The 23,785-nt window shown below is 38.9% G+C and overlaps 1 protein-coding gene across 2 annotated transcripts in view; it reads left to right on the top strand.

The window, feature by feature from the left end:
• Window positions 1-23,785, top strand: part of BTAF1 (B-TFIID TATA-box binding protein associated factor 1) — a 110,813-nt gene that overhangs the window by 23,612 nt on the left and 63,416 nt on the right. Inside the window, exons 5-16 of one of the 2 annotated variants that reach the window (XM_054034838.1) lie at window positions 4,432-4,595; window positions 4,914-5,050; window positions 6,157-6,268; window positions 8,740-8,808; window positions 12,774-12,863; window positions 15,517-15,612; window positions 15,706-15,882; window positions 16,476-16,616; window positions 16,795-16,919; window positions 22,492-22,612; window positions 22,843-22,947; window positions 23,198-23,347. In XM_054034838.1, the coding sequence (XP_053890813.1) occupies window positions 4,432-4,595; window positions 4,914-5,050; window positions 6,157-6,268; window positions 8,740-8,808; window positions 12,774-12,863; window positions 15,517-15,612; window positions 15,706-15,882; window positions 16,476-16,616; window positions 16,795-16,919; window positions 22,492-22,612; window positions 22,843-22,947; window positions 23,198-23,347 (1,487 nt within the window). Of the gene's footprint in view, window positions 1-4,431; window positions 4,638-4,913; window positions 5,051-6,156; window positions 6,269-8,739; window positions 8,809-12,773; window positions 12,864-15,516; window positions 15,613-15,705; window positions 15,883-16,475; window positions 16,617-16,794; window positions 16,920-22,491; window positions 22,613-22,842; window positions 22,948-23,197; window positions 23,348-23,785 lie in introns of both variants that reach the window. The other variant, XM_054034837.1, reaches the window with a different exon arrangement.

Genomic DNA, 23,785 nt, shown 5'->3' with positions numbered 1-23,785 from the left:
AGGTGTGTGCACCTGCATGCCCAATAAATATGCAGAGTTACCACAGTTGGATGAACAAATGAAGTGTATATATTTGTGTACACAAACTTATTTGCATGCACAGTAGTAGTAAATGTGTGCACTAACTTTCTGCAAAATTGTTCCGAGTTTAGAAATTCGGGCCCTAAATATCTAAGCAGGCAGTATCGGATTAGATTGTGTCAGAGGAAATATTACTTCTGAAAAGTGAACTGCTAGCTCTATATAAAAATAAGAAAAGGAAATCTGACCACCCTAACTTGTCATGGCAGGTTTTTACAGAATTCTTCAAAATTTAAAATCTCCTGCTTTCTCCTAGTTGCAGGGTGATGACAGTTTCTTTCCTTTCCTGTGTAAATACCATTCTTCAGCTATTCAGGGCATGTTATGCCAGAACATATAGCTACTTTCATCTTGGTAAGATTATGTTCAAAGTCATTTTTTTGCAGCATGTGCTATATTAAATTGAAATGACAAACCAATTTTATGATAAGTGCATTCTTTCTTTTCAAGCTATATGAACATTACATATAAAATACTATGTTAAAAGAACATTATTAAGCCTGAGAAGACAAGCACTAAGAAGTTATGAAATACCAGAATTAAAGTTGCCTATGCACACTTAATTTGACCCCCTTGTGCATATGCAATATTATAAAGTTTTTATCTACATGATCACTTACTACTTTTTCCCCAGGACCTTGCCTTCATTCAGTGTACAGGAGAGAGAGTACTCACTGAATGAGCAGCTGTCCAATGTTTCTTTTTATACTCCTTCAGTGTGTGACCCCAGCCTTGTTTTACTGTGTGCCATCCAAACCCTACACTGAATAAAGGATTATTAACATGATAGCTTTTATGGTGCCTATCACTTTAGCAGCTGAGTAATTATCTGCTTTTTACAGCTGGCCAGAGATTAAGGCCAAAATTGTCAAGTATCCAGTAATTTTGGGTGCCCAACTTGAGATGCCAAGGACCTAATTTTTCAGAAAACGGAGCATCTTTACAGCACTTTAAAGCATAGCTTTCATTGATGTTGCAAGTGCTCAATACTTTGCAAGTCAGACTCCAGGCCTCAGGTTGGACTTTCACAAAATAAGGAAGAAACAATTAGTATCCACTTGTGAAACATTTGGCTGCAATGACTTGTCCAGCATTTTATAGAAACTCTGCGGCAGAGACAAACATAACATCCAGTTCTCTAGGGTAGCATTCAGCTGCTTCAAGCATAAGAACATCCCTTCTCTTCTTGCAGTCCCTTGCCTCATTCTCTTCACACCTTTCAGCTTCTCCAAGTGAGATGGGGTGGAGTGGGTCCTACAGGCAACACCCTAATTCACTATACAACCCTGATTCATCCCTACAGTGCAAATCTATCCTGTCCTGGTCTCACAGCAGGTCACCGTGGTTGAGCTGGGAATAGAACCCAGGACTCCTCACTTCTAGGCCAATACCCTATCCATCAGCTTTGCTGCCTCCTCATTGTTTCTGTGTGTCTGATCTTCATTGATCTTAGGCTAGTAAGAAATTTATAGAGCATCTGGATTTCTAATAAAATATCATGCTTCTTTATTCCCTCTATTAAACACTGATTTCTAAAAAATAGATGGTGGGTATTTACAGAGTACCCATATTTAGAAAAATATAGGTGTCTGAATGAGTTGTTTTAAAGTAATTGAGCACCCATTCTAATGAGACAATTATGTACAGTATATGGTGAATGTTAATATTCTTGCAAATAAAAGTGAATTGTAGCTGTGATTCTTAAGGTTTTTTTGTTTGTTTTAATTTAGTGGATTAATTTACATAGGGTTCTCCGCTATCTACTATGCTTATCTACAACATAAACCAAGGATTGGTCCTGGGTCCGGTTCTGTTCAATATCTTCATACATGATTTAGATAATGGCATATAGAGTACACTTATAAAGTTTGCAGCCAATACCAAGTTGGGAGGGGCTGCAAGTGCTTTGGAGGATATGATTACAATTCAAAATGATCTGGACAAACTGAAGAAATGGTCTGAAGTAAATAGGATGAAATTCAATAAGGACAAATGCAAAGTACTCCACTTAGAAAGGAACAATCAGTTGCACACATGCAAAATAGGAAACGACTGCCTGGGGGGCGGGGGGGAGTACTGCAGAAGGAGATCTGGGGGTTATAGTGGATTGGATCACAGACAAAATGAGTCAACAGTATAATACTGTTGCAAAAAAAAGCAGACCTCATTCCTGGATGTACTAGCAGGAGTGTTGTAAGCAAGACATGAAAAGTAATTCTTCCACTCTGATCCATGCTGATAAGGCCTCAGCTGGAGTATTGTGTCCATTTCTGGGCACCACATTTCAGGAAAGATGTGACCAAATTGGAGAGAGCCTGGAGGGGAGCAACAAAAAAGATTAAAGGTCTAGAAAACATCACCTATGTGGAAAGATTGAAAAAATTGGGTCTGTTTAGTCTAGGAAAAGAGAAGACCGTTTTCAAGTATATAAAAGATTGTTACAAGGAGGAGGATGGCAAATTGTTTTGTTAACCTCTGAGGATAGGACCAGAAACAATGGGCTTAAATTTCAGCAAGGGAGGTTTAGGTTGGACATTAGGGAAAAACTTCCTAACTGAAGGTAGTTAAGCACAGGAACAAATTTCCTTGGGAGGTTGTGGAATCTCCATCATTGGAGATTTTTAAGAACAGGTTAGACAAACACCTGTCAGAAATGGTCTAGCTAATACATAGTCGTGCCTTGAGTGCAAGGGACTGGACTAGATGAATTTTCACGGCCCCTTCCAGTCCTACGCTTCTGATTCTACGTTAAAGAAAATATTCTGTGAATTGGTATGTAAAGTACATCAAACATTATGCTCTTGTTGGACAAACATAAATAATGGCCCTGTAGTCTTGGCAAAGTCACTAGATGACTTCAAGATGGTCCAGGACAAGGAAAATGGACTATTTTAGGTAGTGGCAGCTGTTTGACTTTCTCTTTTTATTTTGTTGGCTTTTGTAATCACACATTAAATGTATGAATTTACAGGATTATGGGCATGGATATAACTAAATCCATACATCTGAGTTTCCCCCCAAAGGTCCTGGCAATATGAGCCACTTGACTCCGTGTTAAAATGAACATTGAAAGGGTGTGTAGAGTCTGATCTCACCGCTTGATAAGTCGCTTCCTTTCTGCTTGCTATCTTCAGCTAGTACTTGTCCATCCCTAGTTGTGAAGGTAGCAGTGGCAAAAACCAAAGGATGACACCACTTCAAATTGGTTTCTCTATTCTATATCTAGAAATTAATAGAATGTGCAAAGTTTACCAGCTAGATTTCTAGGCTTATATGTAGCTAGTGGCCTTATTCAATTAATTGAAATCCTTTCATTTGTAGGTTATCTTGAAGTGCCTAACTGTCATGGTATCTAGTTGCTAAGCCCTTCACAAGCTTTAATTAAGCTTTGCAAGTTTCTTGAGAGGTAGGCAAGTACCATAATCTTCACTTTACAGATGAGATTTGCACAACTTAACACATGAAGTTTGTGGCAAAACTGGGACTAGACTTTGAGCAGACCCCAGTTCTAAACCCAACCATAAAACCATACTTCCCCTCCTACCAAATCCAGCTCTTCATCAGGAGACATTAGTTTGGGGGGAACTAGTATAGAAGAGGCTTGGATACAGTGTTTGGGGGGGGTTCTTTTGTTTGTTTTTGTGCGTGGGTTTTTTTGTTTTTGGTTTTTTAAAAGACCTATTCAGAGAAACTTGGCTTTCAGGCTTCCAACAGGGAAGTAAAGATGTTCACATACCATGTATGGGTCTCTGAGTCATCTTAACATAAAAAAAATTCTGAGTGATATTAGAAATGTCTCATTCTCTGCATTTTTGTCAGGGCTTTTTGTTTCTCTTGGGGAAAACTCTTTCCATAAAAATATGATGCATGTGCAAAATAACAATATTTAATTTTTATTTAGCAAGGCTCCAGTTATTGATAGAAGAGTCCTCTGTGCAATATGGTAACTGCTTGTTCCCTTCCTCCAAAGTGCTTTTCCACAAAATCTGGAAAAATGTTATTTTAAAATCTCATGCATATAATGCATTTCAGTGAGTCTCATGGAAGCTGTTTAAAAGTATTCTAGAACTTTTCTAGTGAAAGCTAATGCCACTTTAATTGGGTAGCTATATGGTTATAAAAACAGATCTTTATAAGGGTCAATATATTTTAGGTTAAAAGAAATTTTACAAAGCTTTAAAGCTTCTGTGGCATTTAATATATCTAATCAAAGTACAGTTGACCTCTGATTGTTTTGTTCTCATAAATTAGAATATTTTAGTTTTACTGTAACTTTTATCAAGGCTTCAGCAGTAAATCTATTGGACATTTGTGTTTTGAAATTAAATATAAAAGCTGACCTTTTTTTAGGTGAAGTTGATCCTAAAGAGAGGATAGCACGACAAAGGAAACTGTTACAAAAGAAACTTGGCCTTGATATGGGAGCTGCAATTGGAATGAACACTGAAGACCTGTTCAATGATGAGGATTTGGACTATACTCCTACTTCAGCTTCACTTGTAAACAAACAACCTGTAGGTAAAACCTCGGGCTGTTTGACTGCAAGGAATAATACAGTGGGTTTGCTTCATTTGTGCTTCTGCCATTGTAAATCATTAAGTTTTAAATACTAAGCTTGACTTGTAATTTTGCTCTGTCTTTCAAACACTTCAATTTCATAAGTTGCACATTAGTCACATTTAGTACAGTGCCAAACTACTGCTCTGGGTTTCAAGTAACATGGGTGCTATGGGGAAGTGAGAACAAGAGGGTGTTTTTGTTTTTGTGCTTGGGGGGTGGGGTGAAATTTAGGTACAGGCAGGATTGACATTGAGTGGATTCTTATTTTTCAGACTCTTCAGGCTGCTGAGTTGATTGATTCAGAATTTCGAGCTGGTATGAGCAGTAGACAAAAGAATAAAGCTAAAAGAATGGCTAAGCTATTTGCAAAGCAAAGATCCAGGGATGCAAATGAGACTAATGAGAAGAGGTACTGTAGCAATTGCTTTCTTGTTTGTTTTCTGGTAACGTAGTAAGTGATCAGGCCAGCTCAGAAATTCCCATTCTGGCTTGGTTCTGAGAACTCTTCAGTGAAGCTTGGTTCCACCTTTCAATAATTCCAGTAAATATATAAACTATTAATACACCATTTTTTTATTGCCGCATAATATAGCTGTACTGTTGTCCTCAGAAGGCAGTTTCAGTGAGAATACAATAGCAACAGGGATAGGATAAACAGCAACCTTAATCACAAATTCAGTTGTCGTTTAGAGAAACAGGCTAGACATCAGGTTCCTTTCTAACCATCCTAGAATTGTGATGAATTTCTCCAGTGAAACATAACTCAGTCTTTCAAGCGGTCTCTGCCAATAGCCCTAACAGTAAAACATTAGTTATAAGAATTTTGTTATTTTGTGCTTTACTTTAAAAACCACAGTGAATCCAGGTCTCTAGTTAACCCTTTAGCTGGGAACCTTTCCCAATATAATGTAATATATTACATTTGACATCCGTGGTGGTTATTAAGGACCTGATGGTACTGAGAATTAAAATCATGGATTTATGAAGATCAGTATGGCTAAATTTTTCTCAATCTGTGTTTATTTCTCCAACATACTTATAGTATGTTTTCTTCTCAGTGATTTGTACTAATGAATTGTCCACTACTGTTATGTTTTTAAAAAAAAAAAAACAAATAAAATGAGTTTCTTGTAGACATTGTTTGAAAATTCCTCATCTTGCATTTCCCTGTTCAAATAGCTGGGAGAGGTTGGAAAGTGGGATGGCATTGAGTATTCTTGTCTCCTGTCCTTCATTGGGTAGATTACTGAATAATAAAGCTCATGGTAACTGTTACATACAAGGAATACATTCCAACATATTTAGCACCTAAATGTAACTTGATAGCTAACATCTTATATTGGTTAGTTAAGAAGAGACACTTCCATTTTCTACTGAAGTCATCTAAAGAAAGAACATAAATAAAAATTTGATAGGAATGTTTTCAAGATGCTCTCGGGAGGGGAAGTGATTACTCCTGCTACAATGCATAATGTTTCTATTCACAAACATGACCTATTTTAACTTCCTTTTTAGCAATGATAGCACTGATGGGGAACCAGAAGAAAAGCGCAGAAAAGTAGCAAATGTTGTCATCAACCAGCCTGCCACTGACTCAAAAGTTTTGGTAGACAATGCACCAGAAGAGGTACAGTATGTCCCCTTTTATTAAGGGATTGATAACTTGGTGATGTGGGCCAATGTTGTTTATTTTTAAACTGCTTTGTGCTCCCAAATTCTTCAGTTCATTTTACCATTAATTTACCAAAACCAGAAGAGGCGGGAATTTCACTTGCAACTCATCTACAACTACAAGAGCAGAGTGTTTTTTCTGACACTGCATGTGAGGTTGAGCGATCACTGTTAATTGACGAGTGGTAATCTGTGATTTCAGTGAACTTCACTTGTGAACCATTTGGCTTCTTATCCAATAGGCAGATTAACACTGCTGGTGGCTGTAGTCTTAAATGTAGGTGCCTTTAGGGTGCTAAATTGTAAAGCTAGGCTAGAGCAGGTAAAAGGTAATAAAAGATCACTGTGACCCATAAATAATTTGTTCTGAAAATGCTGATAAGAGACAAAGATTAAGGGAACCTTTTTAATCAGGCCTAATTTAGACTAAAATTTCTAGTTTATAACTGAAGAATTAAATAGTATCACAAAGACACTTTGAAGAAATTCACAATTATGGAAAGAGACTGAAGCTTGGAAAATTGTAGAGCAGCTGTATTTAGATGTGAGAGGTAGCATATGGGAAAACACCTTGTGTACCCTCCACATTATTTAAAAAAAAAAAAAAAAAAGTGGGCTTTATCATTATAAGATTTGAAATATCTTCTCCAGCAAAATGACTTTCAAAGATAAGGTGTTTGACATACAGTCTAGTTCCTCAATACAAAGTTTACTAACAGTCTTGTTTGCAAGACTGTGATGACATTGTCATAATTTGTTCATCGTATTTTTACTTTTTCTGACAGACGAATGTTGAGTGGCTGATTGCTAAGGTCTTCTAAATTGGTTATTTTTATCTGACTTTGGGTTGAACTGTAAACTGATATCTCAAAACCTCTTCATCCATACAAAGTCAGAGTTGGTTCAAAATTGGTTTCTGTTCTGTATCTTTGATATTTTTGGGGGTCACACACAATGCTGCCTCCGTGGTGTAAAAACATCCAATACCTTCTAAAAATTGCTGGCTTAAGCATTAGCTAAAGATGACCCAACTCAAACCTGACAGGGCTGTTGCTATGTTTACGCTACAAACTACGGTATGATTCTCAGCCACTACTGTTCATACCTGCCTAGCTATCATCCAGCTAAACAGTAGTGTAGCTGCGGAAGCACGGGCAGTAGTATTCTGCAAGTACGGCATAGGCAGTGGTATTCTGCCAAGTACTAACTGGTCTGAACCTTACAGCGCCTGTGCAGCTACACTACTATTTATATTTGTGCAAGCTGTCACTGAGGTAGTGCGAATATGCATATGTGAGCTGGGAATCACATCCCTACTTCATAGTGTAGATTTAAGTTGCATGGCTCCAAGGTAGGACTCTCACCTGCTTTGTCTTAGGACCAAGCTTGCATACCATAAGAATCAAGAGTAAGGCCAAGAACCCTTCCTTACCTTTTGTGTCAGTGAGACACTTGACAGAAGACTGATGTTCCAGAACTCTGAGATTGATTACCTCTGGAGGAGGAAGTCCCAGCATAATAAACAGGTTATGCCAGCCTTTAACCAGTCTCCTTGTACCCAAGGTGAGAAGTGCTGTGTTATCAACACCACCATCTGGTTCTCTCATCACAGTTCTGACTTCTATGCCAGAAGAGGCCAAAAGATTTAGAGCTGATGAATTCACAACTCCCCCCTCCCCCTCCCAGTATCTTATTTTTCCTTTTGGATTTTGCTTTTATTAACGGGAGATTTCCCAGCCTTTTATTCTTTAATTTTATGGTATGAAAGTGTGGGTGTGTGAGTAAGAACTCTAAAAGACCACATAAAGAGGGTGCCAGAAAGAAAGTCGTCTTCCCCCCCCCCCCCCCCGATTTAAACAGCCTCATAAACACTTTTTAGTGTTCTGTATTCTGTTGTCTAGAGTCCTAAGAAATTAGAAGCTGTTAAATGTTGCATTTGTGTTGGGGAAAGCTTATGCTCTATTATTAAATAAGACTGGAAATTTAAAATAATAGATGGCATTCTGTCAGAAACTTGGAAATTCCTGTCAATTCTCTGGAATTTTTCTATTCAGTATGGTGTGGCAAAGTATATTAAATTCCTCGACACAATTTCCTTCAATGTATCTTTCCATTAAAAACAGCTTACTGGTGGGAAGACTGTGTTTTTTCCTACAGGCTTTTCTACGTGGCAAGTTCAAGTCTGGCAAGCTGGTGTGCTATATGGTCACAGCCTGGCTTGCTGTGCAACTAACTTGCTGTGTAGACAAACGATAGTGGGAGAAAACACTAAAGTCAAAGTAATTAACTTTTTTTTATTTATTGGATAAACTGGTGGTGGTGCATCTTGTGTTTGTATGTCTGTTTAACATGGAACTCTAAATTTCCCTAATCGTTAACTTCAGATAGTCTCTCTATTGTTGATTGGGTATTTTTGTTTGTTTTTAGGCAAATGAATGGCCTTTAGAAAGCTTTTGTGAAGAAGTATGCAATGATCTTTTTAACCCATCCTGGGAGGTAAGAATTATGCATAGCCTTCTTGTATCTAATTTGTACAAATAAGGAATTGATGCCATTAGAAATTGGGACTTGTATTTACATTTCATGTTTATGCCATGATCCTACATCAGGGACTGCAAGTGCAGTTCTCTGCACTTGTGCTGCATTCCATTTACTCCACTAGGACTCAACACAGATGCCCAGAGGTCTGATAGTGGACCCTGGAGTCCCATTGAAGTGAATGGGACTTGGCACAAGTGTAGATGTCTGTACTAGTTTTCCCTGATGTGGGATGGCCTAAATATCTTTTAGGTAGGATTTGTTTCTTTAAATAACATCTGTTTTTATTCAGAATAACTAAATGTAGACTCCAAGGTAGCATTCTAGAGAGGCATTTGGTAATGTCTTAATTCATAGAATCCTAGTCCAACCCCCTGCTGAAAGCAGGACCAATCCCCAACTAAATCATCCCAGCCAGGGCTTTGTCAAGTCTGACCTGAAAAACCTCTAAGGAAGGAGATTCCACCACCTCCCTAGGTAACCCATTCCAGTGCTTCACCACCCTCCTAGTGAAAGTTTTTTTCCTAATATCCAACCTAAGCCTCCCCCACTGCAATTTGAGACCATTACTCCTTGTTCTGTCATCTGCTACCACTGAGAACAGTCTAGATCCATCCTCTTTGGAACCCCCTTTCAGGTACAGTAGTTGAAAGCAGCTATCAAATCTCCCCATATTCTTCTCTTCTGCAAACTAAAAAATCCCAGTTCCCTCAGCCTCTCCTCATAAGTCATGTGCTCCAGCCCCCAACCATTTTTGTTGCCCTCCACTGGACTTAATTTATGTAAGTTGTCATGGGATAAAAGGGAAGGTCCTTTCATGGATTGAGAACTGGTTAAAAGACAGGGAATAGATGGTAAATTCTCAGTAACTAGTGGTGTTCCCCTAGAGTCAGTCCTAGGACCAATTCTTTTCAACTTATTCATAAATGATCTGGAGAAAGGGGTAAAAAGTGAGGTGTCAAAGTTTGCAGATGATACTAAACTGTTCAAGATAGTTAAGATCAAAGCAGACTGTGAAGAACTTCAAAAAGATCTCACAAAACTAAGTGATTGGGCAACAAAATGGGAAATGAAATTTAATGTGGATAAATGTAAAGTAATGCACATTGAGGAAAAATAACCCCAACTATACATACAATATGATGGGGGGGCTAATTTAGCTACAACGAATCAGGAAAAAGATCTAAGGAATGGTGTCCCTAGCCTCTGTTTGTCAGAGGGTGGAGATGGATGGCAAGAGAGAGATCACTTGATCATTACCTGTTGGGTTCATTCCCTCTGGGGCATCTGGCATTGGCCACTATTGATAGACCGGATACTGGGCTAGATGGACCTTTGGTCTGACCCAGTACGGCCGTTCTTATGTTCTTATGACTCTTTCCAATTTTTCCACATCCTTCTTGTAGTGTTGGGCCCAAAACTGGACACACTACTCCAGATGAGGCCTCATCAATGTCGAATACAGGGGAATGATCACGTCCCTCGATCTGCTGGCAATGCCTCTACTTGTACAGCCAAAAATGCCATTAGCCTTCTTGGCAACAAAGGCACACTGTTGACTCATATCTAGCTTCTCATCCACTGTAACCCCTAGGTCCTTTTCTGCAGAACTGCTGCCTACCCATTTGGTCCCTAGTCTGTAGCATGCATGGGATTCTTCCATCCTAAGTGCAGGACTCTGCACTTCTGATGAGATTCAACAAGGAGATTTCTTTTGGCCCAATCCTCTAATTTGTCATAAGAATGAAGTCACAGTTCTTTATGTAGTCACCTAAACAGGTCAGTGACTATCACACACACATACACCCCCCGCCTGCAAATTTGTCATTTAATGGGCTCTCAAGTAGAGTGCATCTCCCTTTTTGGAGTCAAAATCACTATATCTTGTTATATTTTGTTTTAGTGAGAAAGTATTGATTAAAGTGGTAAAATGCACTTACCAAAGACAGCACTTCCTACAAGTCAAACATTCTTCTTGTTCTATAGAGTAATAATAATAAAAAAACCCCTCCGTGTCTACTGTCCCCTCAGTTCAAGATAGCCATTGAGGTAGACTGCACTAGAAGAAACAAGCTTGCATGTACTTAAGTGAGCAACTCAAAACAGGGTGTTTCACTTAGGGCATGGCTACACTTGCAGATGTAGAACGCTTTGAGGTAAACCAGTCTTCGGAGAGTGCACACATAGCATTCCACAGTAATGGTTGATTTGTCTCTGAGCAGATAAGCGGCCGGCTGTCAGATACTTCCATATCTTCTTGAAGGTGGGCAGATCTTTCCAGAGGTTGACTCCATGAGAATATATATAACAATCTGGAGAGAATAACTTGCATTTGAGACAAAAACATCCTAATAGTTACTTGGTTATAACTTTCAAAATATTTTCAGTAATGAAACTACAGATTTAAAAATGGCGAGTGTAGTCTGTACCTCAGTACCTTGTCTTTTGGCTCTATATAGGACTACGCACTCTAGTGCATTCAGCATCTATACATTAGGATTGAAACGGAAAGCTTTGTGAATCTTCCCCCCTGCCTTTCATGTAACCTCAGAGAATTTAGGGCTGAATGGCTTCCCAGACCACTGAGGGAATATTTTATTCTTATTTACCTGAAAGGTAAATCTTAATACCTCTGCTCCTTAATACAGCTGTTTGACATAGCTCCTTAACTTTGCTATGGAAGCTGATATGCATGTACAGATGGAGTCATAGTGAATCATTTATATTGTCACATACTGAGTTCCCAGAGCATTTTTGAGGGATTTGCCTCTCCATTGGTTCTTGGTTTGGTTAATAGAACCATGAAGACCATCAGAGCCTAGAAGACTGATTGTTGCAAGCCACCACCAGTGAATTGATTTCCTGGGGATCAGGACTATTATTATTTATTTATTTATTATTACTATTTTATTTTAGATTCATGCCTCTGTCTCTACCACTAATCACACTTCAAGCTCACATAGCCTACTGTATTGGTGCTAATACTTGGGTTTAGTGTTTAATGAAAGATCCTTTGGTTCTGGATTTTGATCTCTAGTGCCTATATTTCAGATTGTTGGTAACTCTCACCTATAATTTGCTATTGTAAGGGATGATTTGTGTGGCTCTGTATTCTGCCTCATTGTTTAACAGAAAAAACTTTTAGAATGTCCCCTTCTGACTGTTGACTTCTGGCTCTGAGAAACATCCCTCAAATGTTTACACTCAAAGTGCAGGAATATCTCTTTAGAAGGAAAAACTGTTTACCTCAAATTCTGTTTCTTTGAAGATCTGTCTTGACGATTATGCAGGCATCCAAGAGCCTGAGTCCTATATAATGCTATTTTAGGATAAGCAGAATTACTTATAAGTAACCCCCCTTTACCTGCCTTGAAATGCTTGCTGCTCTTAATCTACAAAGAAATATTGCAATCCCTTGATATGGTTAGGAAGATTTTGTGCGATTGCCCTAAAACTTCATCCAGCATTAGTAAAGGAGTATAATTTGGTATAATAACTCTTCATGTCTCTGAATGAACGAACCTCTTCTGAGAAGTATCTGGCACTCATAACACAGAGAAATAAATCCTAATAAAAATGACATCCTTCTCCATAATCAGACTTTAGAGAAACACTGAAGACTTCTGGGGAAGATCAGGGAAATCTCATTACTGATTTCCATCACCTTTGCCCAGTAACTTCCTACGTGACCTGTGACCTCTTGAGGTCCCTTCCAACTCTGATATTCTATGATACGTATGTGTAAATGTTATAAAATGTCACCAAATCTGTAGCATTCAGAACATGTTACTGGAATGAAAAGCAATTTATATTTGAATGTTTTCCAACTTCTTCAATTAATACTGAGCATTTATAGATGGTAAAAAATAAATAAATACATAAATAATTGGTCTGTTTTTATTCCCCTCTTTTGCATGTCTTAGGTTCGGCATGGTGCAGGCACTGCGCTGAGGGAAATACTTAAAGCACATGGGAAAAGTGGTGGCAAAATGGGAGACAGTACTGTAGAAGAGGTAAAATTAGAAGTCGATAACCAGTTTATTGGAATACAGGCCAATCAATATTTAAGTGTAGCTTCTTTTGCAACCTGCAGAACTTTTCTCTTCAAATACTAAAATTGGGATACACCGATGATAGAGGCAATCTAGGAGTGGCTGTAAAAGGTGTAATCTAATGACAATGTAAATCACCTTTTTAAAAAAAAAAAAAAAAAAAAAAAACAACAACCTTGACAATTGAGTGCAAACTTGAATTTCAAGAATCAGCTTTGCCATTAGAAAGTATTGGAATCAATATGTTCCAAAGTTGTGACAAGGCAAATTCTACAGTTTAAAATAGTTTGGCTAATTTAATAAACCTAATTTAGCTAAAATGGCTTTTAGATTATAAAGCAAGTTGTATAATGCTTTTTAATAGGAAAGCTGATTCCATTGGCTTGCTTTGGATTACTAAACCAGGAAGAAGTATTGAGAAGGCAGTCCCCATTTATTTAAAAAAAGCACTTGAGTGGGCTATTGATCTAGTAGCCCTTAGTAAGTTTTTAGAAATACCTGCTAACTTCTGCCACCCTTCTTCACATAGTTGCCCTATAATCCTCTGAGCTGGCTGTTGCAAAAGGGACTGTAAGAAAGGCATCAATGCCTCACCCCAATTGCAGAGCAATTGGAAAGTAGTCAGGTCTATAAGAGCCCGTGCTGTAGAGGATGTTCAGGGTTTATTTGTTTTTATTTTTTTCCTTGGGGTAAGGGCACATGTGAGAGACATACTTTTACAGCCCAGCAATTCTGCACCTTTGCGGTGGCCCAGAGAGGCCATTACCATGGAAATGCAAGTTGGACTGCCCTACCCAGTGCTGGGAGCCCATTACTCTGGGAGGGGGGAATGAGGTGGACAGAGAGGTACAAGCTGCCATCTCTCCTTTTTGCATCCATGCAAGGATGAATTTGCCCCATTGGAACTTTTTGCAGAATACTTCTTGTGAGTAAGGATGGGAGAATATGAACCTAAATATTTAGCCATTGACGGAATTCTAAATTGTATAGTCTTTAGTTCTTTTCTTGTTTGAAAATGTACTTGTCCGATGGAGATTGCAATTCATTGTCAGAACTGGGAAGAATAAAGTAAATAACAAGTATAGCAATAAAACTACATAAATTTCATGAATATTAAAATGATAGCTTTTGGGAGGGATTGGTGGAGAGCTGATATATTTGAGGGGTCTTGGGGGGTGAAGGTGGTTTTGGTAATGTCTTTTAGCATTTGTATAGTGTTCAGTCTCTAGAGTCTAGTGAACTTGACTTACTGTTTAAATAGAGATGGAGGAAACCTTAACTAGCGCAGGGCTTAGCAGAAATTGATTGCTTTCATTCTATCTCTTTTCCTAGAATAAAACAATACTTGATGGTTTATTTTAGACTTATTTGTAAATGTGTTCAAACAACTATTACAAGATTCAGTAGTTGACTTGTGTTGTAGGGAATGGGCATTACTTAGTGTTTGCGAGTCTTAAGATTTTCTAAAATTTAATAATATTTAGAAGTATGAATATACAGAGATGGGTATATAGTAACAAAACTGGATCTAGTAACTAGATGAGCACATAAAATATCAACTGTTACAGCTGTTCTTTTTTAACATCTGCATAGTGTCACAATTTGCTCACCTTGACCAATGCAGAGAAGGAAAAGATTGTTTATTATTTGCAGTGTTCTTGTATTACCCAAGTAGTTTGTTTCTTCAGATTAAAATCAATGAATCTTGGCTGATGTTTCCAGTTCTAAAAATGAGGCAGAAATTTCCAAGTAGTTCACTTCTTATTTGGATAAGGAAAAAGTTCCTAAATGCTGGTTTGGCTCTCCTCCCACCACCAAAAATAATTTTTTGATGTGACCACTTAACCCTTCATATATGGTTCAGCCCCATAAGAGCTTGAGTGTTCTGTCACATGGGTAGAGCACAGAGGTACTGATGAAATGAAGTCAACCTCTTTCCAAACCCAGGGCTAGAGTCCAAGACTGTGCCCTATGCCCAGTTGTTGATATCGGAACCATAGTGATTCATCATTTATCCTTTGGGAGGCCTTTGTGACCCATATGGGGCCCATGTGGAGACCCTTTCCTCAGCACAGAGTGGTGCACATGCACCCTTGCACAGTTGCTCCACTTGTAGTCCTGCTGCTCAACTTCTGTGTGGCCTTGGCTACACTGGCGCTGTACAGCGCTGCAACTTGCGCTCAGAGGTGTGAAAACGCCCCCCCCCCCCCCGAGCACAGCGCTGTAAAGCGCCAGTGTAATCAGCGCTGCGAGCGAGCGTGAGGTGGAGTACTTGCAGCGCTGCGAGAGCTCTCTTGCAGCGCTGGCGGCGCGACTACACTCGTGGCAGTGCTGTGAATTCTCAAGTGTAGCCAAGGCCTAAAAGACTTAAGTGGTGCTTGTGACCTTGTGCTGCCCCTCCATACAGTGGATTAATGTCACTGTTGGAGACTTAAGTGATTGGGGGGCTAGGGGGAGAAGATCTGCTTGTAATACAGATATACGATTAGTCACAGGTTTAATTACTGTGATACAATCTTCTCAGTATGAATTTAGATAAAGCAAAGGAATCTTGAGAATTTTTCTATGAACGAATTTAGCAAACAGTATTTAATTTCCTTTATTTTTTTAACAGATGGCTCAGCAGCATCAGGAATGGCTGGAAGACTTAGTTATTAGACTCCTTTGTGTCTTTGCATTAGACAGATTTGGAGACTTTGTTTCAGATGAAGTAAGTGTCGACTCTTAGACTTGCTAATCTATTTCCATGTCAGACTTTATGTAGAAATGCTTTGATTTGTGTCCATTATTCACTATGTCCTAGGTTGTAGCACCAGTACGTGAGACTTGTGCTCAGACTTTGGGAGTAGTATTGAAACATATGAATGAGACTGGAGTTCATAAAACTGTGGATATTCTCCTGAAGTTGCTCACACAAGATCAATGGGAAGTGAGACATGGCGGTCTGCTAGGAATCAAGTATGCTTTGGCAGTTCGTCAGGTAATCACCTTCTGTGGTTGTTTTGTTTTTTTTTTTCTATTCAAAGTCACTAACACTAGAAAAATTTTGTTTTCACAGAGACTTATTGTAAAAATCCAGAAACAGGAGTGAAGAGAGTAGAAGGTGGTATATGAATTTGATGCTGTCATTTGTTTTCAAGAAACACATGTTTAAAATATATGGCATATTAAATTAAACCATATCCAGTGGTGACTCCCCCCCCCCCCCCCCGTGGTAAAACACTGTGGCTTGGTACAACTGAAGTCCCTCAATTAGAGGTTCTAATAGTGGAATAACAAAAGTGTACTGCAGGTTCTGATTGAGGCATATTTCTAGGACAAAGTCACTCTAATTTATAAGCTAGATTAGCTTTCCTTCATGAGTGGTAACTTTTTAACTATTCAGAATGGTTGCTATTTCTGTTTATCTGACCAAATTGGGGGGGGGACGGAAGGGGTGGTAGTTTTTTTTGTTTGTTTGTTTTTACTTGTTGGTTTTTCAAAAGAGAAAGAAGAGGACTCTGAGATTTTGGAAAGATATTCAGTTTAATAAATGCTTCCTTATTCAATTTATGAATTAAACTTGTTTTTTAGGATATGATTAATACTTTATTGCCTAAAGTCTTGCCTGCAATAATTGAAGGTCTCCAAGACCTGGATGACGATGTCCGAGCTGTTGCTGCAGCATCTTTAGTACCAGTAGTGGAAAGCCTTGTTCACCTTCAATCACAAAAGGTGAATGGCTTATTTTCTACATTTTGACTTCGAAAAGTTCATCTTGGGTCTGAACAAGAAAGCAATGTTTATAGTGCAGTACACAAATTTTTAATTCCTGTTATATAGAAGACTCACTTATCTTACAAAAAGAGAGGGAAAAAATAAATAACTTCTCCCCTTGTGCTTATTCCTCGAGGTACCCTTTATTCTTAATACACTGTGGGATGCTCTTCTGGAATTGGATGATCTGACAGCTTCTACAAACAGCATCATGATCCTTCTTTCCTCCCTTCTAACTTATCCTCAGGTCCAAAAATGCAGGTACCTCTTTCCAGCTACTACTTAAGAGACCGATCCAAGCATTTGTTACCGAAGCAGTTCATATTGGAATAATCTAAATTCATAGCAAATTACACTGTATATGGAGGAGATAATGTATAATGTTGGGAAGGTATCTTTCTGCAGCAAATGGATGCTGGTATAAATTTGAGGACAAATTTTGTAAGTTGGTCAAAGGCTATTAAAGGGCAGTGCACTTTCTTTTTTAGGACACACTAATAATCTAGTACCAAAATTTAACACACTTGGTCACTAGATTTAACACCACTCTTTGTTAAGAAATTAAAAGTTAAAAAGCAATAGCCACTACTTATGCATGACCCTTAATTATTTCTGTTGTGCTAAGTGGGAGCTGTTAGCCTGCACTAAACTGCCCCATCCTGCAGACTTCATATACACAAACCCTGTTGACTATAACGGGAGAGTTACACAGATGCAACACACATCCAAGGTCTTTGGGGTCAGACCCCAAGCAAAAGGCAAAGGAATAAGTCCATCTTATTCACAGAACCACTGGCTGTATCATTGATGCAAGGAAACAAGTAAATAGAACAAACTGGACAAATCCATGTTGGCTTCTGTTCAGTAAACAGAATTCCTGTGTCTCTTCTCTCCCCCCCCCCGCCCCCCCCCCCCAAAACACCAAACCAAAACAAAAAAACACCTGACTATGCATACTGAAACTTTCACTTAAAGCGTAGGCAGACATTAGTAAACTTACCCTTGTTCCTCTTCTTTCTCCATATTTTTTTTCCCTCTTTTATCTGTCTCCTCTAATTGTCTTGTCTACCTGATTAAATATTACCAGTGTGTATCTTTGTAAAGGATGAGAACATCTCACTATATTTTTATCATCCCTACTCATACATCAGGGAGATTCATTTTTTAAGACTCTAATCCATTATTTAATAGTTGGGTTTTTTTTTTTGGTCTCCACTATCTCAAATTTATTTAGTTGTACTGTCATGGCCCTTTTTAACAGGCGGGGTGAGGGGGGAGAGAAAGAGGGCTTTAAAATGCTGTCAGCAGGAAAAAAAAGAAAATTTAAAGTGATTTCAAGCTCTTGGTTTTTGTCCCCAAAATCTTCCTTCTCATCGCTTTCTTGGTCACTGTGAACACCACCACCATTCTCACTGTCACTCAATCTGGGTGTTGTCTTTGACTGGGTCATTTCTAGGCTGCTGCCTTTAGACCATGTCTAAATATTGTCTCTTCCTGCCCTAAGTCTTAGGGCTTGTTTACATTGGGGAATTGAGTAGCACGGCTATTCTGGAATAGCCATTCTGCAGTAGCTCTTCAGGCATAATTTAGTTATTTTTGGAATTGCTCTCTGCACACTATTCTGAAATAAGTGACCTTATTCCAGAATAATGTCTGGACATGGGAATTATTCTGGAATAGCTGTGCTGATCAATGTCCTTCATGTAGACAAGGCCTTCAGAGCCAGCCTTTATGATCAATTCATACAAGTAAAACTCTTGACGTGGCTCTCATCTAGTGTCTGGGCTTGTGTGATGGGGTTCGGTCCATCACTGTGTGGCGCCTCCTGCAGGCTGTCCTGGGCACTAGTGCTGTAAACCAGTGCACCCTCTTTTGGTGATGTCTTGCCATCGTCACTTCTGCTCCAGGGACCCACGTCACTCCCAGGACTGTGGTGTCCTCTTCATGATACAACCACATAGCTGTGCCATACTTGGTGTTTCCCCCCCCTTCTGGGCAACAGTATCAGTGTCCCTCAGTCCAGCCACTTCCTCAGTGGCAAGTGGAGGTCGGGGGGACCCAGGCCTGCCTACTACTCCGGGTGGCTGCCACTTGCTGCATCCCCTCCAACTTCTCTGTAGATCTCCAAATATTCCTTGTGACCCCAGCACCCTCTTTTTTTTTTTTTTTTTTTTTTTTCTCCCTTGCCTCACAGCCTTAGCCTGCAAATCCCTGAAGCCTGCCAGGCGCTGCCTTTAGCTCCCTGGGTCTCCACCTGCTAGGGCAACCAGACAGCAAGTGTGAAAAATCGGGACAGGGGGTGGGGGATAATAGGAGCCTATATGAGAAAAAGACCCAAAAATCTGGACTGTTCCTATAAAATTGGGACATCTGGTCACCCTACTGCCTGCAGCACTACTATGTGCAGGGTGCTTGCTGCCCTCCACCTGCAAGGCAGCCAGTCCTCCTCCCTCCTCAAGCTCCAGGGAGTGACTAAAGCTGCTCTGTACTGCAGCTTTTCTTATATGGGCCTGCCCGGCCCTGATTGGCTGCTCCTATAAGCCCTTCTGTGATTGACTGCCTTCTGTGCAGCCTCCTTATGGCTTTATTAGGGGCCAGTGTGGGGCAGATACCCAATTGTGGCTTGTCACTGCCTCTCTGTTCTTCCCAAACGTTATCTTGCACCCTTTAAAATACATTCAAAACACTGCTGCAAAGATTATCTTGACTTGTAGCTCTGGCCATGTCACCATCCACCCTTAGCACCCCTCTCCTAACTGGCCCATTTTCACTGCATCAAATACACTACTCAGGTTCACCTTTATGTTCCTTTATCTCCTAGTCCTGCCCTAGCTATCACTACTTGTCCGCTATTGAGGCTCACCTCTATTTCACCAAAAATGCCAATCTTCTTTGGCGGCTGTTCAGATTTTTCTCATAAGCACCTTCATGTGTTTTTTCTATGCCATCCTTTATGCATAAAGGAGTTTCCTGTAACAATTTAGTATCCTCATTCATCTCTCTCCTTAATTTTCCTTTGCTGTGATGGCTACAAAACACTTGATAATGGCTAGACAGCTGATGTGCTCTGACCACTGCTGCTTTTACTTACAGTAGTCTCACATTGAGGCCTATAGTTTATTATTTGCAGTGCAGAAACAAATTAAGTACTTTAGGAAATCAAAGTAGAGAGATTCTGTGAGAAGCTACTGTGAATTAAATCTAAGGGTTCAAGTTACATCATAATGACCTTTGAAAGTAATACTAAGCCTTTTGGATTTTTCCTTTTTTTCCTCCAGCTGATGGTCTGAGGTTTTTGTTGTTGTGTATATATGGCTCTTATCCTTGTGTCCCTCCCCCTTTAAAAAATTAAATAAATAAAAATCCATCTTTCATTTGACTTTCAAGCTATTCTGCAACTCCTTTCTTTTCAGCAACCCTAAGTTTTGAAATTTCACTGTGATATAGAAACTTGAATTACCATTAGAAGAGTAAATCATTTTAGCTATTTTGGGAGCTGGGATGCGGCATGAAGGGTAAAAAATATAGTTTTGCTATTTTAAAAGTCACAACGAACCAGTTTATTGTACAAGTTAAAATTAAACTAACATTAATTTAATGCATAACATGTGACTTTACTGCCATGTATTATAACACTTCTTCTGTATTGGTTTGGGTTCACCTACTTTTCCATTTTGTATGTATTATATGTGACTCTATAGGTATAATCTAGTTTACATAACTTCATAAAGAGACTTTCGGGAATATTCTAAACATAAAACTAAGTGGCATTCTCAGTCTTCTGTTTTCAAGTAGCATGTGCTGCTGCTGATTCCCCTTTCACCTGGGGGGGAGGGATAGCTCAGTGGTTTGAGCATTGGTCTGTTAAACCCAGGGTTGTGAGTTCAATCCTTGAGGGGCCACTTGGGGATTTGGGGCAAAATCAGTACTTGGTCCTGCTAGTGAAGGCAGGGGGCTGGACTCAATGACCTTTCAAGGTCCCTTCCAGTTCTGGGAGATGGGATATCTCCACTAATTATTATTATTTTATTATTGCTGATGTGTGGGAGGCAACTTTAGTAGAGGGCCAATTTTGTTTGAGGTGTGTGTGTGTGTGTGTGTGTGTGTGTGTGTGTGTGTGTGTTTTGGTTTTTTGTTGTTTGTTTGTTTTTTGCCAGAAACAGGAAATGAAAAAGTGTAAATCAATACCAAGAAAACTAATGTTTTCACTCAACCTCTCCCTCACTTAAACAGTGAGTTCATTAATGCCAGAATTAAAAGTGGAGACCCATCTATCCTTTGATACCTTTTTAGTCGGAGATTGGCTACACCAGGGTGTGAATCTGGAATTTGTACCACTTCTTGGGTGTATAATCTGCTTTTCATGGTATGCAGTAACTCAGTGGAATTTATGGGGAAGACCCATATGATGAACTCTAGTAGTTTGATTTTACAACAGTAACAAACCGCTTCAATCAAAGTGTTTTTTAAATCACTGTAGTGTAGTGTGCATATTGCAATTTAGTGGTTGCTCCACACCACTAAAAGTCAGTGGGGGCTTTTACATTGACAAAGGATGCAGACCCATTGTGAATCTCTGTTTTGAATGGAGCTTTTCTGTGGAAAAAAGATTTTTCCTATTGGAGGGTTTAACTCTATATCCTTAATCTTGGGAGGTAAATTGAATATCTAAAAATAAAATCCCCTTCTCCATCTCCTCTTCCTCCACCTGTTTTGTTTTCCTTTCCTTATAATTTTTTCTCCCAATTCCTCCATTGTCTTCTGCTTCTGTCTCTCTTACCATCTCACAATCATGTGTACGTGCTGTTTATTCGTAGGACAATAATAACCCTTTAATAGCTGTAAATAACTGCCCTTTAAAGACAAAGCATTGGTAAAACGTTTGTTTTGAATTAATCAGTGGTTTTATTAATAAATATTTGCCTCTTTGTTTTGAGTGTACAGGCTTTTGATTCGTTTAGATTTATTGTAGTAACTAATTTTTGTTTCCTTTTAAAAAGGTTAGTTATGCTTATCCAATAGTCAGGATTACAGCAGTTAACTTTTCCACAACAATAAAGTGAAGAAATATTTCACCTGGGGGCTTTGGTGAAGACAATAAATCACTTAAGTTCTTTTCTTTAGATAGAATTATGATATTAAATCTTTCAGGAATCATCAATGAGATGCCTTGGTCAAAGGTTCTTATATAAATTATGAAAACTATTTCAGTATATTCTCATAATGTTTGTGCCAATGTTAAAATCTCAAGCAGGAAAAATTAGTTAAGGCAGAAACTTTGTAATTCGCCCCATTGCATGGAAGATGGTATCTCCAATGAGTTCATATGTAATAACTATTTTAATTCTCAGGCACAAGGAGGAGTTAGCTAAGGAAAAGTTTCATCCTTAATGCCTAACTGCATGACAGTGAAGAAATTGACTGACCTTTAAAATGAAATGTGCTTATTTTCTATGTGCTTGGTTGGGGTGGAGGTAGGAAAGGGGGACGTACTTTATTTTAAGTGTGGAAGAAACCATAGTAATTAAGGATATAGTTACAGTAGGCCTTACTAATTTGGACAAGCTTCTGAATTTTGCCATTAACAAGTAAACACACTTTATATAAAAAAAAAAAAAAAAAAAAAAAACACACACACAACTCAAACCATTTATTTTGACCATTGTAGTTGACCTATAACTTGATCCTGCACTTAACATGGCCTGGGGAATACACAGTGTTACTTTTTAACTAAATATTATAACTGGATATAAATAGAATGAACTTACTTTTTTTTTTTAATTTCCTTTCCTTTTAAACCCCTTCCCCCCCCCCCCCCTCCAAAATGTACCAGTATCCAGCAATCCCTCACCATTTTGGTCCCACGCGTATGGCCATTCTTGCATCATACTATATCATCTGTTCGAAAAGCAGCATTGGAAACTTTATTTACGCTGTTATCTACCCAAGACCAGGTAAGAACTAATAATTATAATATCACTTACCAATTACAATTCAGAAGTGGTTTGTGCATGGTCTTTGAGTCACTTGATAACTCTTACAAGTTATGTGGAAAACATTTGTGGTCTACTTCCTCTCTGGGTAGAGGTAGATGCCACTTTAATAGCAAGAACCTAAAATAATATATGTTTAAATTACATTGTATGTTTGAGAAAATTCTCACTCATCATATCCCTGTCTTCAGAGTTCTTCAGCCTGGCTAACTCCGATTCTGCAAGATATGTTGAGGCACATTTTTCAGTTTTGTATTTTAGAAAGCAGCCAAGATATTCTGGACCTTATTCACAAGGTATTTATTTAACTTATGACTATGCTTTCTCTTGTTCATAAGTCTGACTCTCTTTTATGTGCCACCCTTTGTCAGATGCATGACCTTCAGTCTACCTAATTGCATGGTGTTCTACTGCTGTACGTTGATTTCACTATGATCACTGTGAAACTGTTCCTAGATCTTGGATGTCATGTTGATCAAACGTTTGCATAGATACCATGATACGTATTTCTAATGTACACAACTTTTTTTTCCCCCCTCCCTCAAGGTGTGGCTGGAACTGTTAAACAAAGCATCAGTACAATACGTGGTAGCAGCGGCTTGCCCATGGATGGGAGCCTGGCTCTGCTTAATGATGCAGCCTTCTCACTTGCCTATTGATTTAAATATGTTGCTAGAAGTAAAAGCCAGATCAAAGGTAAAAAAACAATTTTTAAAACCTTTGTGGGAAATCAAGGAAACCAGTGATTACTGAGGTGCTGTAGCAAGACTGTGACTGGCCTGTGTAGAAAGGAAGGACAGTGCTATTGCCTCCAAGACTCTGTGGGCATTGTTACCATATAGGTGGAACTATGAATCCCCACAGCAGCCTGCAGGGCAGTTCCACTATTTGTGTATGTGGCCATTCAAGGAAATACAGTCCCAACTGGAGTTCCACTTGCACCAATACAGTTTTGCATCACCCTGACACAAGCCAGTACCTAAATGGCACAACTTGGCCCTGTATAAGAACTTTAAAATAACAAAAAAACTTGTCATTTTAAAGTTCTTATAAAGTTTTGATGCTGTTATTACAGATATGGCACGATTTTTCTTCTTTATATAAATAATTTTTCAAGGCCAAATACAAAAGTAT

Source organism: Malaclemys terrapin, chromosome 7, assembly GCF_027887155.1.
Source record: "Malaclemys terrapin pileata isolate rMalTer1 chromosome 7, rMalTer1.hap1, whole genome shotgun sequence".
Lineage (NCBI taxonomy): Eukaryota > Metazoa > Chordata > Testudines > Emydidae > Malaclemys > Malaclemys terrapin.
The sequence above is the reverse complement of the archived record's forward strand: the minus strand, read 5'-3'. Positions and strand labels throughout refer to the sequence as shown.